This window comes from Oncorhynchus clarkii, chromosome 4 (assembly GCF_045791955.1).
Source record: "Oncorhynchus clarkii lewisi isolate Uvic-CL-2024 chromosome 4, UVic_Ocla_1.0, whole genome shotgun sequence".
Lineage (NCBI taxonomy): Eukaryota > Metazoa > Chordata > Actinopteri > Salmoniformes > Salmonidae > Oncorhynchus > Oncorhynchus clarkii.
The window spans coordinates 72050767-72067390 of NC_092150.1; the positions used below are offsets into that span (position 1 = coordinate 72050767).

The 16624-nt window shown below is 41.8% G+C and overlaps 1 protein-coding gene across 4 annotated transcripts in view; it reads right to left on the bottom strand.

The window, feature by feature from the left end:
* Positions 1-8832: 8832 nt before the first annotated feature.
* LOC139407242 (methylenetetrahydrofolate dehydrogenase (NADP+ dependent) 1 like) overlaps positions 8833-16624 on the bottom strand; it is an 88318-nt gene continuing 80526 nt past the window's right edge. For all 4 annotated transcript variants that reach the window (XM_071150842.1, XM_071150843.1, XM_071150841.1 and 1 more), the window contains exons 26-27: positions 10443-10556; positions 8833-9444 (exon numbers count right to left, since the gene is read on the bottom strand). In XM_071150842.1, coding sequence (XP_071006943.1) covers positions 10467-10556 — 90 coding nt within the window. In that variant the 3' untranslated portion in view covers positions 8833-9444; positions 10443-10466. The remainder of the gene's footprint in view (positions 9445-10442; positions 10557-16624) is intronic.

The following is a 16624-nucleotide window of genomic DNA, read 5'->3' on the forward strand; positions in this document are numbered from 1 at the left end:
CACATGGACCAGGCCAGTGCGCCACGGCACGCCTTGCAGCATCAGATGGGATTGGGAACGAGACAGAAACCTGATGAGAGAGGGGAGAGAAGTCGCATTATGCAGCATAGCCCATACACCGACATCATCCTCCAAAATTAAATTAGTCCAACTTTGAAATGAATAAATAAAACAGAACATAGGCTAGGTCAGAGGAGTTATTCAATAATTTTAGACGTCATCGTGTAGGTCTACACAGGGATAAATACATTTTAGTATGGAACACTGTCTGATGCTGACAGACGTCAGGGAAATGGAGGACCAGAGTCCGGGCTGTGAGAAGTTTTTCTCTTGCTCTCTCACAACATATCTGTATGTGGAAATATATAATTAACAGGCTTAATTTGGCACAGTCACAACACACACAGTTACACACAGTTACTGTTAATAAACATAAACTCTTTCTCTCTCACACACACACACTTATTTTTTTGTGTCATATTTTTTCCCCAAAAAAATATATTGTTTTTTTCACCACACTCCATATACAAACGTATACATACAAACAACAATTTACAGACACAACACAAACAATAACTACATCTAATCTGCCCAGACAGCTATGCTCACACCCCCATCCCTAGTGCCTGCATCCCTAGTGCCTGCATCCCAAGTGCCTGCATCCCTAGTGCCTGCATTGTTTGACAATCAATTAGATTTTCTTGGCAGCCCATGCTATTTCAAAATATTGTAAAAAATAAATAATTTGATATTTCCACTGTGTTAATGATGGTGAATTGATTGATTTCTAAGTTTTTAGTATACCTTTTTTTCAAGATGAGTGATAAGAGAATTGTCCAGTCCATTGGGTATGTAACTACATCCCCATATGCCATGTCTTGAAATATGCAGACAGACTGCTTAAAAGTACTTTTACATTGTAATACTTCTGACAGCCAACATTCTAGCTATGCCCACAACTCCCGGACTTTATAGCATTCCCAGAAAGCATGGATCATTAGTCATTATTAGTTTCACACTTAAGACATGACTGCCTTTGTACTGTATAATTTGTGAATTTGGCCTCTTGTCTAATAAATTATATACTTAAGTTTATACGGGATTAAGCATACATATTCATTAACTGTAATGTCGTTAGTCATTATTAGTTTCACACTTAAGACATGACTGCCTTTGTACTGTATAATTTGTGAATTTGGCCTCTTGTCTAATAAATTATATACTTAAGTTTATACGGGATTAAGCATACATATTCATTAACTGTAATGTCGTTAGTTCTGCTCCAACTTTCCCTCCATCTTGTGCTAACGTAATTTATTTTTAAGTCTTGGTCCCAGTAGTTGATATTTTTTTCTAAGTGACCAAAACATTTCTGCAGAATTTAAGGTCCCCAAGAACACAGTGGCCTCCATAATTATTAAATGGAAGAAGTTTGGAACCACCAAGACTTTTCCTAGAGCTGGCAGCCCGGACAAACTGAGCAATCGGAGGAGAAGGGCCTTTGTCAGAGAGGTGACCAAGAACCCGATGGTCACTCTGACAGAGCTCCAGAGTTTCTCTGCGGAGATGGGAGAACCTTCCAGAAGGACAACCATCTCTGCAGCACTCCACCAATCAGGCCTTTATGGTAGAGTGGTCAGACCGAAGCCACTCCTCAGTAAAAGGCACATGACAGCCCGCTTGGAGTTTGCCAAAAGGCACCTAAAGACTCTCAGACCATGAGAAACAAGATTCTCTGGTCTGATGAAACTAAGATTGAACTCTTCTTACTGAATGCCAAGCGTCACGTCTAGAGAAAAAAACCTGCCACCATCCCTACGGTGAAGCACGGGTGTGGCAGCATCATGCTGTGGGGATGTTTTTCAGCGACAGGGACTGGGAGATTAGTCAGAATCAAGGCAAAGATGAGGGAGCAAAGTACAGAAAGATCCTTGATGAGTGCTCAGGACCTCAGACTGGGACAAAAGGTTCACCTTCTAACAGGACAACGACCCTAAGCATACAGCCAAGACAATGCAGGAGATGTCCTTGAGTGGCCCAGCCAGAGCCCGGACTTGAACCCGATCTAACATCTCTGGAGAAACCTGAAAATTGCTGTGCAGCAATGCTCCCGATCCAACCTGACAGAGCTTGAGAGGATCTACAGAGAAGAATGTGAGACACTCCCCAAATACAGGTGTGCCAAGCTTGTAGCGTCATACCCAAGAAGACTCAAGGCTGTAATTGCTGCCAAAGGTGCTTCAACAAAGTACAGAGTAAAGGGTCTGAATACTTATGTAAATGTTATAATTAATTTTTTTATTTTAATAATTTAGCAAAAATATCTAATAACAGTTTTTGCTTTGTCATTATGGGGTATTGTGTGTAGAAAAAAATTATAATTTAATCAATTTTAGAATAAGGCTGTAACGTAACAAAATGTGGAAAAGTCGAGGGGTCTGAATTATTTCCGAAGGCACTGTATGTACCCCATCTAATTTATGAGAGTCAAATGTCTGACAGGAATCAAATGTCTGTCAACCAACTTGTTGAATTACCCATTATATGAGCATTAGAGCTTGACTGGAAAATCAGTCAGTCAGAACAGAAGCTACAATAGGTCAATCTGGTATAGCCATGCTGAGGCCTGACCTGTTAATTTAGCCATCAGATCTGAATCCTGACGTGGAGACCACAGACTGACAGGAAAGCCTTTAAGAGCATGAATTAAGCTGTTTGAGAAGGCTTGAATACTAAGCAACCTGCCTACATATAGTTTGAAGTACAATAGCAACATAGCTCCTGTAGTAGGTCAAAGCTGTGTGCTGGAAAACCTTGGTAGAGCATGGGTGGATTTGACATCATGGTGCTCATGTGAGTTTCTTTTCATTTTTGGCTTCAGACCAATGCCTACTTCTCACTTAAAACTGAGTTTTTTGTTTTTATAATGTATGAGATGAAATAATATGCTCTGTACAGTTTTCATGACCTACTGTAACCCCTTAAAGTCTCGCTCCCCTGCCTTCCAGCCTCTGTCTCTCTGTCTCATGCCTCTCTCTCACCCTATGCATATTTTTCTCCTTTTCTCACCTGTCTCTCTCTCCCCCTCTTCTTTTTTCTCTTTCTCCTCTGTCTATCTCTCTTCCCGTCTCTCTCCATCTCTCTCTGTCTACCTGCCTCTCCTCAGCCTCTTTTAGTCTGCCTCTCCTAGCCTCTCTCTTCCCTGTCTGTCTTCCTTAAACTCTTTCTCTGTCTACCTGCCTCTCCTCAGCCTCTTTTAGTCTGCCTCTCCTAGCCTCTCTCTTCACTGTCTGTCTTCCTTAAACTCTTTGTCTGCCTCTCCCCTGCATCAGCCTCTCTTCCCTGCCTCTCTCTCCTGTGCCTTTCTCCCTCTCTTCTAGCTCACGAGGTCACCTACCAGCTGCTTTGCTTTGCATGTGGCAGCCTCCCCTGAGAATGCAAACACAAAAACAAAACCCAAGCCTTGTACAGTACAGTTGGTTCAGGTCAGTGAGGACAGTTGTGTATGGGTGTTTGAAAAACAGGAACTCCTCAGTGGAAGGAGTAGTAGCAGTTGCATTACACCAGGCTGTGTTATACTGGATGTAGACTGTCTGCTGGACCTGGAGGTACTGTGTATCGAAGGCATCCTGGTGATAGGGGGTATAGGAACTGAGCTGGCTAGGAATAGGGGGTATAGGAACTGAGCTGAGAGGATGATGTAGTGGAGGCAGCCAAGATAATGTGAAAAAAATTAAGCTACATATGTAGAAACACATTTAAAAGCATGCATACACACTTAGTCATGTACAACAAATAATACATATTGCTGTACTTTTCCTACTTTGAGAAACGTCCCTGATCTCAGTAAGTTTTTGGATGTGAGCTTTACTATACAGCAAAACAGTGAGATCTGGTACCATCTGTTTTAATACTCCCAAGACTGTAGTCAGTCCTATTCTATTCTGCCAGTTGGGCCTTGGTAAAAGCCTGGGGTCTGTCTATTAGACACACAGAGCACAGTCAGAGAAGAAAACAAACTCCAACAATCAAACAGGCATAAACTCATAGTTGAAAACCAAAATTCCCCACTCACCCACCTCCTCTTATCAGTTTAGTTGTCCTTTCATCTAACTCAACTTGTACTGTATTTGTGGAACAATCTGAAAAACTCTTAAATTGGATGTTTTGGGTCCTAGGACAATTCAGACTCCTGATTGAGGACCTTATTGATGATGCATGTGTTTGTTATTTATGAACTTGCTCAGTTTCTGCTTGCATTTCGTGTTTTGTATTTTATGTGTATAGTTTTGTTATTTTCTGTAATTCAAGGCTCTTCAGTAAAATATACCTTGGTCTCAGAATGACTCTGGTAAAAAAATAAAATAATACATTCACATATCCCAAAAACCCAAATACCTTCACATAATCCCAAACACATGTATCATCATCATCATCATCCTCAGTCATACAGTGAGCTCCAAAAGTATTGGGACAGTGGCACATTTTTGTTGTTTTGGTTCTGTACTCCAGCACTTTGGATTTGAAATGATACAATGACTATAAAGGTTATAGTGCAGACTGTCAGCTTTAATTTGAGGGTATTTTCATCCATATCGGATGAACGGTATAGAAAGTACAGCCCTTTTTGTTCATAGTCCCTCCCATTTTAGGGGACCAAAAGTAAGGGTATGAAAGTGACAGAAGGTGAAGTATTTGGTCCCATATTCAAAGCAAGCAATGACAACATTAAGTTTGTGACTACAAATTTGTTGGATCCATTTGCTTTTTGTTTTGGTTGTGTTTCAGATTATTTTGTGCCCAATTGAAATGAAATGTATATAATGTATGGTGTCATTTTGGAGTCACTTTTATTGTAAATAATAATATAATAGGTTTCTGAACACTTCTACATTAACGTGGATGCTACAATGATTACAGATAATCATGAATGAATCGTGAATAATGATGAGTGAGAAAGTTACAAATATCATAATCCCCCCCCCCCCCCCAAATGCTTACCTCTCACCATTACAATAACAGGGGAGGTTAGTATTTTTTTTGGGGGGGGGGGGTATGACATTTGCGGGATATGGATGAAAACACCCTCAAATTAAAGCTGTCAGTCTGCACTTTAACCTCATAGTCATTGTATCATTTCAAATCCAAGGTGTTGGAGTACAGACCCAAACAACAACAAATGTGTCACTGTCCCAATACTTTTGGAGCTCACTCTCTGTATTTCAACTCTTCCGTCTCCCCTGCTGCACACTCTTTCAGAGGGGTTGGGTTAAAAGCCGAGATCAAATTTCAGTTGGAACTTGTAATTGACCAATAAAGTAATCTTAATGATCTTCTCTTAGGGGTTTTGAGAAATGGCTGTGTTCTGTGGTAACGCTGTGAAGCAGTTTATTAGCTTATTTTACATCTTTAACTGTGTATTTTCTTCTTTGGGAAGAGAATAAGGGAATCGGTGAGGAAGGGAGGCTAGACAGAGAGGGAAATATGAGAGATACATAGAGGAAAGTACAGTCGTGGGTCTTTATGCTTAAAGTCTATCAGAAAAGGAGTTATGATCTAGGATCTGTTTAGCCTTTTTGATCCTAATGAATAAGATTTTATGAACAGGGGCAGTTCAACTCTGAGACACTATGAATACAGGCCCTGATGTGCCATGTTGGTGTGTACTCCTGTAGATGGTGTGTAACCGGCAGTGTTGATTGTGTGAGAAGTGAAGGCTGGCTGTAGAGGATGACAAACCTGTCCTATACTTTAGCCCCAAAATGAGAGGGCACTAACCTCGACCTTGGGATTACACAACACTTTGTAAGATGATTTCTCTCCCTCTCTAGACTCTGTCCAATGTATGTGACTGAACAGAGATAAGTACGCTATATACACAAGAGTGAGTGGATTTGGCTATTTCAGCCACACCCGTTGCTGACAGGTGTACAAAATTGAGCACACAGCCATGCAATCTCCATAGACAAACTTTGGCAGTAGAATGGCCTTACTGAAGAGCTCAGTGACTTTCAACGTGGCACTTTCATTGGTTGCAACACACTACCGAGTTCCAAACTGCCTCTGGAAGCAGCGTGAAGAACTGTTCATCGGGAGCTTCATGAAGTGGGTTTCAATGGCTAAGGAGCCGAACACAAACCTAAGATCACCGTGCGCAATTCCAAGCTTTGGCTGGAGTGATGTAAAGCTTGCCACCATTGGACTCTGGAGCAGTGGAAATGTGATCTCTGGAGTGATGAATTCACCATTTTCCAGTTCGACCATTTTCTCATTAGCCTTTGGCCCGGACAGGGCCAAACAGGAAGGATATAACCCCACCCACTTTGCCAAAGCACAGCCCCCACACCACTAGAGGGATATATTCAACCACCAACTTACCATCCTGAGACAAGGCCGAGTATAACCCACAAAGATCTCCGCCACGGCACAACCCAAGGGGAGCGGCGCCTTGTTCGATGAGCCGATGTCCACATACTTTTGGTCATGTAGTGTATGTCAATTTTCTGACCTGATGCTTTTCTTATTAACCATACATGAGCTGATCTTCACACACACACACACACACACACACACACACACACACACGTACCACACAGAGATGAGCCAAAACTGACTGTCAAAGAAAGAAAGAAAATACATCAATTCAACAAGACAACATTCAGAATCATTTCAGTGAGAAAATAAGTCCACATCAGGCTAACAGAAACTGTGTGGTTGCTCTCCAGAGAACACATCCTTGGAGAGAATACAGTATTTACACTGGACTGATGGTGAGGGTCTTGGTCCTGGGCCACAGGGTGGCTGTGTTGTTAAAGGACTGTCATTGGACGACCTTCACCATGCCCACAGGAGGAACTTCTGATGTCATCGAAAATATGGGGGAGGATTGAGGGTGGGGGAGGGATGAGGAGGATGGGTGATGGTGGGGGAGGAGGGGGAATGTCATTCAAGTGTAAGTCTTTACCGAAGATGTCGAGGTCAAGGCTAATGAGACACCAACCAACCAACTGCTGGCTGTTGCTCTAAGAAGGGCATCTCACACAAGCGCACACACACAAACATGTATGCACACACTTACGTGCATACAGCCAAGACAACAGGCATCAATACCGGGCTCCTCTCCAAAGACATCTTGTCTATCGTAATACAAAATAACTTACTTGGCAATGAACAATAGGCATGTGTGTTCAGCCTCACCCTGCTGACTAGCACTCAGCACCCTGCTACCCTGTCACAGGAGGGGGTGAAGGGGCCAGGACAGGGGAAGGTAGAGAGGGTGAGTGGGCATCAACAGGGGATGATAGAGGTGAATGGGATTGGACAGGGGGGAGAAAGGGGTGATATGGTTTGGACAAGGGAGAGCAAGGCACTGAGTGGACAGAAGCATGGGAGGAAAGAGGGGGTCAGTGAACTAAGACAGGGGAACGAGAGGTGGAAAGTGGGCTGGGAGAACAGGGTATGGGGGGTATGTTGGTAGACAGGGAAGATGGGGGTGAGTGTGTTTGGCCAGGGTAGGTAAAGGGGGTAGCTAGAATGTGTTGTGGGGAAGAATGTAGTGAGCTTCTAATGACAATTTAGAGTGAACTTTTTTTACACTGGTGGGTGTGAGAGTGGTGGTGACTCTAGCCTGTTTCTGACTGAGCCAGTTAGAGCTAGCTAAGGAACGTAGCCTGCCGTATGGGATGGGTACAGCAGGGATGCCACGTACACAACTTCATGGGGCAAAACACACCCTAATTGGTCAAGGTGACCCTGTCATTAGGCTGTAAGGGCAGTGGAAAACCAGGACAAACCTATGTAAAGCAAACATGGGTCAAATAGGCTACATACAGTTTGTCAGATAGTTAAGCTTCTTGATCCACACACACCTGTAAGTAGTACTGATCCTTAAGGATACATTAAGAAATATGTAGGACCTGTCCTTGGTACTAAAATTAAACTGAAACTAAACACGGAATACTCAGTCATAGCGCAGTATCTACCTGTATGTAACTCGGGAGAAGTTGTTTTATTTGATCACATAAATGACAAGTTATCGCAATCAAAATTGGACTGACTCAAGATTAACACTATGCATAAACAAACCCAATTTGACAAGACTCAGACTAATCATCGCAATTTAATCCTATGACAGAGATGGATTATGATTTAAAGCTCTTGAATTTGTAATCACCCCAAAACAAAGAGGTTAAGTCCAGCAGTACATGTACTTATGCACACACACACACACACACACACACACACACACACACACACACACAATTACAGACCCCTCAGTATGAATGAGTGCATTATTTTCCCTCTGACAGTGGAACACACACACACTGTACTTAGAGAAACCCCAGAGAACAGAGGCAATAACAGACCTAGCAGGTGTGGAATGCCAGCTACGATAAAAGCACACATGTACACAGGAACCACGTACCAACACAAACATCAGATCCTGACAGGCGGAGCTGACATTCTCGGGACCTGCGAGGGGGCCGGCTATGAGGCCTGGATTTCAGGACCATCGAGGGCTAAACTCTAAATATGTGTGATTAAATTTGTTGTTACGCATTCTGGTATTGTTGTGCTTGATTGTTTGCACATGTCTAGGTTCATGTGCATGTATTAGTGAGTATACTTGACTGTGCGCGCGATTGAGTGAGTGTACTCAGCTGTTCTGCATATGTACATTTTTAACCCAGACCATTGTGCTTGCTTTGGAGGCTCTCCTGACAGAGCCCTGCGGTAACAGGAAGAGGTCTGTGTCCAAACAGCAGATGGAATGTTCTCTGCTCACCTGATGGGTGTGAACAAGACAAAAAATAAAATAAGACAACAGAACTGTAGAGTAAATAAAATAGTTTATTTTAAAAAGGCACAGTTGTTATATGGTAGAAAACCATGGTTTTCCATAATCCATCTAATTAAACAGCATTAAGTAGAAGTAGAGCGTCAGCTAGTAACCAAACTGTGTAACAGCCACCCTGTGACATTTAGCAGGATGTAGTGGATTAAGAAATGTTAGACGAGGCTAGATAACCACATTTAAAACAACTTGTGCGTACAACATGAATTTAGTGCATAAATACATGAGCACTTGTACTGCATTACACTAAATAAAAGCATATTAAGCCACATTAAGAAAAATGAAAACAATAAAACCAGCACCATGACATGAGATATTATAGTAGTTCATCTCAGTAAACAAATTTAAAAAGTAACAAAATCTTTTCCCTCATTTTTAAGGGGTTACAGTTAACAGAAATACAGCATGGTTAGGCCTTATTTGGTTTAATATCGTTGATGTGCAAAAGAGTGACCCCAGCCTTTGCAGTGGCGTTGTGGAACCCTGTAGGTAGGAAGTGCCATTAGAAGGGTTAAGCATCTTCCATGGAAGGTGTAGGGCTCTTCCTCCTCGCCATGCTCCCCACAGGGCAGGAGGGTCTTTCACAGAGCCTGAGGAGAGAAAATCAGAACGTTGGAGAAGAGAGTGACTGAGTGACTGACTGAGTGCATCTCTAAATCTAGGGCCATAGCCTTGGTGCTGAGTGAATAGGGAATAACACTGAGTGAAAATATCCAGAGGAGTACTGTGTATTGACGCTGAGGCAATATTTAACACACACACACACCGTCTAGACCAAGTGAGCCACTCAGAGGAAGGACAATGAGTGTATGAGTACTACACATGAATTCCGTTAAATAAACATCAGGTTCCTACCCTACACGGCACCTTTCTTGTATGAGCGCTCTACAACAACACATTCATTCAGTTTCGTAGACATCATCAGGTTCCTACCCTACACGGCACCTTTCTTGTATGAGCGCTCTACAACAACACATTCATTCAGTTTCATAGACATCATCAGGTTCCTACCCTACACGGCACCTTTCTTGTATGAGCGCTCTACAACAACACATTCATTCAGTTTCATAGACATCATCAGGTTCCTACCCTACATGGTATGTGGCAGATAGACTACATAAGCATTTACAAACTGGTTCACTACTGACTGAATTTACAGGGAAAATGTAGCAGTGTTGTCTGACGGGATATAACGAGACTGCTGCTTACTGTGGCAGTGCAAACAACACAGATACACAGACTGATTCATATGTAGCTTAGATAATAATTTCTCCATCTGGCTTACTAGAACTGTAAAGACATTGTTTGCGACAGCCACAGCCCTTAACCTTGGCAACAGCTACACCTCTGAGCCTCTCATTTAATTAAAAGTGTTTTAGGCACCATTGGGTAAAATCTAAATGCCAACAATAACGTTACTTAAATTCATCAGAATAAGATGAATGGTGTGCTATACAGAAACATCTATATCTGGGACTTGTCCAAAACGTGTGATCGATTCAAAAATGAACATGACCAGCATTTTCAGCTACATATAATATGGAAATAAAAACAGGGTCATAATGGTTTGAATGGAATACTATTTTACCTGGGTGATTGTTCTGAAGCATGCTCAGAAGAGCCCAGTGATCTCCTCTGTAACTGGGTCGAGGTCGATGTCATAGAAACAGGGTCGCGTGGGCAGGCCTGGCATAGTACTCATCTGAGGGGGAGGGGGAGAGTGAGGAGGAAGAGAAAGGGCAAGTTAGTCATCTGTGCATTGCATTGAGCAATCACTTGTGAAAGCAGGTACAATCACTTGTGAAAGCAGGTACAATCACTTGTGAAAGCAGGTACAATCACTTGTGAAAGCAGGTACAATCACTTGTGAAAGCAGGTACAATCACTTGTGAAAGCAGGTACAATCACTTGCTTTCCTTTTGAGGTGATTCAATTTGAATTCAGTTCCCAATTGAGTCTTCGATTCATGAGTTTACATACATTTTATACATTAAATTATTGAAAATAACAGGAAATATTAAAAAGTTTAACAGCGATTTACAAGCACTAAAAGGAGTCTATAAGACAGCCCTGAGTAGAGCAGCCTCTGGTCTTTACTGTAGTGTATTCTTCTAGCTCAGAGAGCTGCATTTCTAATACCTTAACCAGCAGTGACGCATGATAGCCAATAACATTTTAATGTAATTTTGACAGGAGATTAAGAAAAATAACTAAACTAAATCAAATTTAATGGGAGACTAAGGTCAGACGGGGCGGGGCTCAGTGAGAGAAAAAAAGGAAAAAAAGGAGTTGATTGGACAACGACCATAGCCGATTTGCAAAGTGGCCAACGGGGACAGCCAGCTGACTTGACCAATTCAAGCGACCAAAGCACTATTGATTGGGAGTAGGCTTGCAAAATTCTGGGAACATTCAATACATTCCCCAATATTCCCGAAATCCCAGTTGGATGAATCCCGTAATCAGGAGGGAAACAGTAGGAAATCCGGAATCCACCAACCAGGATTTCTGGAAAACCAGGGAATTTATTGAAAGTTCCCAGGAATTTTGCAACCCTATTTGGGAGTCATGCATGTGTCATTAGAACTCTGTTGAGATGCTATGGATCAGGTCATGTGTGTTGGGATGACAGTTATTGATGAGCAGAATGGAGAGGAAGACAAGGGAGAGGTTGTTGGAAAGGAGGAAAAACTAGAATGATTAGTCCAGACTTGATCTTTACAGTCCAGATGAACTATGTGAACAGCCATTTTCCCGGAATAGAGAGGTCTCTTGTAGATTCTCTAACAAATAACAGGACTACTGTTTTACTGCCTGTGATCCACTACAGTCAAAGTACAGATAGTCCTATCTCAGGACGATCTGATTAACCTATTCCAGTAGCTATCGCAGCTCTCTCTTCATAGAAGACTCATACATTCATTTGTAGCGATGGACAAAACTCAGAAAATCTTTCATCTGCAGTTTCACACTGAAGTTACGTGGTGAAACAAACTAGACTTCTGAGCCATTAAACAAATTCACTTAAACAGGTCAAATCAAATTAACAAGAGCCTTAAACTACACTAAATATACAACTTAGCCCCAAATTACATTCCTACGTAACTATTACTGACTATCTAAGTTGGCCCTACAGTTGAGCCTAGAGTTAGGCTAGAACGTGACAACACCGGAAGTATTTTTCATTCAGCCAATCATCTTTCAGCTCCAAGAGCTGACCCCAGTAAGACTAGCTGTCACCATTGGCGTCGGTTAACGAAGACATGGATGTTGATTAAGGCAGCCCTCCGCACCTCTCTCATTCAGAGGGGTTGGGTTAAATGCGGAAGACACATTTCAGCTAAATGCATTCAGTTGTACAACTGACTAGGTATCCCCCTTTCCCCAATGAGATCCTAATAAATCCAATCAAGAGGAAAAGTTACAGGCCAATATGGTCATTGGTATTTAGCACACATAGAATTTTAAATAAAACCTCTCCCAGACCAACCATAAAAACTCTAGCTGCTGTAAATGACAAGATTGTGTGTTAACTGCATAATGCTTCTGCATATTCATAACATCACAACACAGTTTCTCAATGGTAACTCATGAAGAGTGGGATATAAGGTTTGGAAAATATTTTCTATAATGAAATAACTGATCTGATGTTGAATTACTATAATCCAAACTCATTTAATTCAGTCTGCTGGAGATCATATCACGATGAAGGTAGGGGCTTCCCTATTACTTCTACACTCCCATCTATGTGACTCAGAGAGTGATTGCCAAATGGGTTGACCACCCATAATAAGGACTGTGGTGTCTTTCCAACGGTCAATGGTTCTGTTCTTTGTCCCGATGTGAGCGTCGAAAAAAATCACATTATTTAAATTCCAAGTAAACCAACCAAACTAGACCAGCCTGAAAAATAGAGGGTAGGAGATCATGGTCCCGGCACAAAATGGCTACAGTTACAAAGCTGACAAGGTGCTATGCATTTCCACCAAATCTGGTCAAAATCCTCTGGCAGCGAAACACCCTTCCCCTAGGAAACTGTAGAACTGCACTGCAAAAAGTTCATTCTAAGCAAGCCTAAATATCTTAAATTGAGTGATAATTCCTAGTTTTTTTTCCGTACCCCAAAAAAGGCATAGCTGTGATAGCTGTCATATTGGCCATATACCACACCCCCTCGTGCCTTTTGCTTAAATAATGCACGGTATAATTCAACGGCAATGAAGTACGTTTTTACATGTTCTATATCTGAGCTGCTTTTTAAAGCAAAAGTCGAATTGAAAACATTATTGGCATAGTTGAATTCGATTTTCATAATAGCAAGCTACTGTAGGACTGATGGTTTGGTTAGCTAAGCTATCAAGTCTGTTTGGTTACCAAGGCAACTATTGTAGCTACCTAGTAAACTTGCTAGCTACTTCAGTGGATGTTGAACACATTTCTGACGTCAAATGAACACATTTCTTAGCCTCAAATATAGCATTGGTATAAGCGGGATAATCAACTCGGGAACTTTATGCCGTGGAAGGTTAATGCCACACCTTCCACATTGTACATTATTTTCCATAGAATGCATTGCCCCTTGATTATTCCTTAACATTACAGTATCTAGGTTGTTGTCTACATAGTGGAAGGAACACAATCAGAGACCTACCCTGGGACTTACAGCTTTGGCCCTCAAGGAAAGAGTCAAAATGAGGGTATGACTGGGAGTATGGGGCAGGCGAGGAGAAGACAACTAACTGCCCAGTAGAACAGAGCGTTCCTCTCACTAACGGAAGAGAATACACTCCTTCTGCAATAACATTCCAAACAAAAACCTGTCTTCTCTCTACACTTTTTGACACGGAATTACAGAAACAAAGGGACTGAGCATCTAGTTCAATCAGACCTCAGAAGGTGAGTCATTAGGGCAAACGGGCACTGCAGCAGTTTTGAATTGGAGCAGCTACAGTGTCACAGAGGACTAAGAACTTTAAACAGCTCAATTTGACTGGGGGTGGGGCATAACAGAGAGAAGATTGAGAGCCGAGGAGGATATCCTGAGGTAGAGTAAATTAAAATCAACTGACTGCTTAAATGTTATTCTGGCGTGAGGCAGGGGAATTACGCATAATGAAATCATGGACATGAAGAGGAGGACATGTGAAAAGACAGTCACGAGTATGCCTATGGTCAATAGGACTTGCTCTGAAAACACCCTGGAAAGAATGATCATCTCTCCAATATGGAGAATGGTTTATTTATCCAAAACAACCAATTTGTTATAATTTTGGACTTGGGAGACACTTGTCCTCTTTTATTTTGCATCTACATGTGTAATGCACCTGTGACTACCACTGTAATTTAGTAGTCCCTAGCGACTACTCGGTATTATAAACCTCTTAAGGATCCGTAGGATCGGTGTCCCTATACCGGGATGGTTGTTGCTAACATACGCTAATGTGACTAGAATGACATTGTAAGTAACAGCAAACTTTCCAAGACATAGACATGTCTTATATAATTAGAAAGCTTCAATTATTGTTAATCTAACTGCACTCCCCAATTTACTGTAGCTGTTACAGTGAAGAAATACCATGGTATTATTAGAGGAGAGTGCACAACAACAAACATTTTTTATCACAAAAACTGGTTTGATACATTCATCTCTGAAGGTAAATAATGTACTTACATTCAGTAATCTTGCCTTGATTTGTCACCCTGAGGGTCCCAGAGATAAAATGTAGCATAGTTTTGTTTGATAAAATCCATTTTTATATTCAAATGTAGGAACTGGGTTCTACAGTTTGAACCTCTGTTTGTATTATATTTTATCAGATTTAATGTGTTATATCATCCCCAGTTAACAATTGGTTCCTTCTTCCCCCCTCCTCTCCCCTGTAACTATTTCCCAGGTTGTTGCTGTAAATGAGAATGTGTTCAGTCAACTTACCTGGTAAAATAAGGGTAAAATAAAAATAAATTAATTTCACATTTCCACAAACTTCAAAATGTTTGCTTTCAAATGGTATCAAGAATATTCATATCCTTGCTTCAGGGACTAAGCTACAGGCAGTTAGATTTGGGAATGTCATTTTAGGAGAAAATTGAAAAGGATCAGATCCTTAATTAACACTTCATAGTAAAAAAAAACTATGGTAACACTTAATGTGAACCTGCATCATAGTGGCTACATAACACTGCCATTACAACTGACAGAAGAGGTCATAAACAGTCCTGTCAGCAGAGTTAAAGCAGGACTAAAATAATGAACCGTCAGAGAGGAGGGAAGGTAGAAGAGGTTGATGGAGAAGATACGGTTCAGGTAGTGACAATAGGTGTGCTGTTCTCCTTTGGTCCCATACTCCTGAGGCAGCCGGGGAACTTGTCGGAACACGCAAAACACGGACGCTCTGTGGCTAAAGATGGAATCCTGGCTCTGCCAAGAAATTCTCTCTATTATTCCCAAACAATGCGCCATTGTCCGGGAAAACCCTGGGGCCGACAATGTAGCACTTATTCTATCACTGCGTAACACCCCTCCACTGCACTGGAGAGGAGTTGGGGGCTCTTAACTCGGAATACTACGAAATACCACAAAAACACACAATTAATTTTACTCTTCCTACCACAGTGACTAATCTTGACGCGGCTTCTCTCTCATCTCTAAATGAACAAAGTCCATGACTCTGGCTGGCCTCAGCCAGTCATATCTACTTTTCCTCACAGAGACTGGTGATAATTTATCATGGTGGAGACAGTGTCCACCCATAATGGCTAATGTGATTTGGAGGTGAAACAAATGGTACTCTGTGTGAATGTGGATCGACATCTGAATGACTCAGAGATGCTTTGTAAACAGATAGGCCAGCGTGTGTTAGTGCTCTTCTGACTGACGGGCCTAACTTCAAGTGAAGAATGGGAGTCCGCCTGATGAACCAAACTACTCAGTAATCTCCTCCACATTGCCTAACTCTCACAGACTCACATCAAATGATTTATAATTAGCAGGTTTTTGTTATGTTTTAACAAACCTTTTTTTTTGTTTTTTTTGTACTTATGTATTGTATATAGTTATTTTGTCGTGTGGTTCTCATATCAGCCCTTGAGCTTCCAACCTGCAACACTGTTATTCCTTAAGTGAGAAGTTCACAGTGGTAAATATGACCCGTCGCACCACATCCTGCTGCAAGTAGGGGTCTCTTTAAGGAGCTACGGGGCGAATAGCACAACTTAACTGCAACATTTATTTAACTAGGCAAGTTAGTTAAGAACACATTTTATTTACAATGACGGCCTTCACTGGCCAAACCCGGACGACACTGGGCCAATTGCGCGCCGCCCTATGGGACTCCCAATCACGGCTGAGTTGTGGTACAGCCTGAAATCGAACCAGGGTGTCTGTAGTGACGCCTCAAGCACTGAGATGCAGTGCCTTAGACCGCAGAGCCACTCGGGAGACCAAAAAAGTCCATTCTATCCTATTCTGACCTCAGCCAGGGAAGTGCTACAGGAGTTTTGACAACCCACAGACACACTGCCTTTCTCATGGGGGGAATTGTAACAAGAAGCTTAAATTATAAGATGTGAGGCTTTAGGCTGGTGTGCGTATTAGTTTATGGTGTACTTAACATTTTCAACAGTTTCACATTTGATTGGGACGTCAAAGCGAGTGCATTGGGAGGTCACAGACAGAACCTGTAGATTAAAAACCTATATATTTCATGGATTACACTCCTTTGACATCTCTACAATATTGGAATTGTCAGGACTACACAAATCAAAACAGAG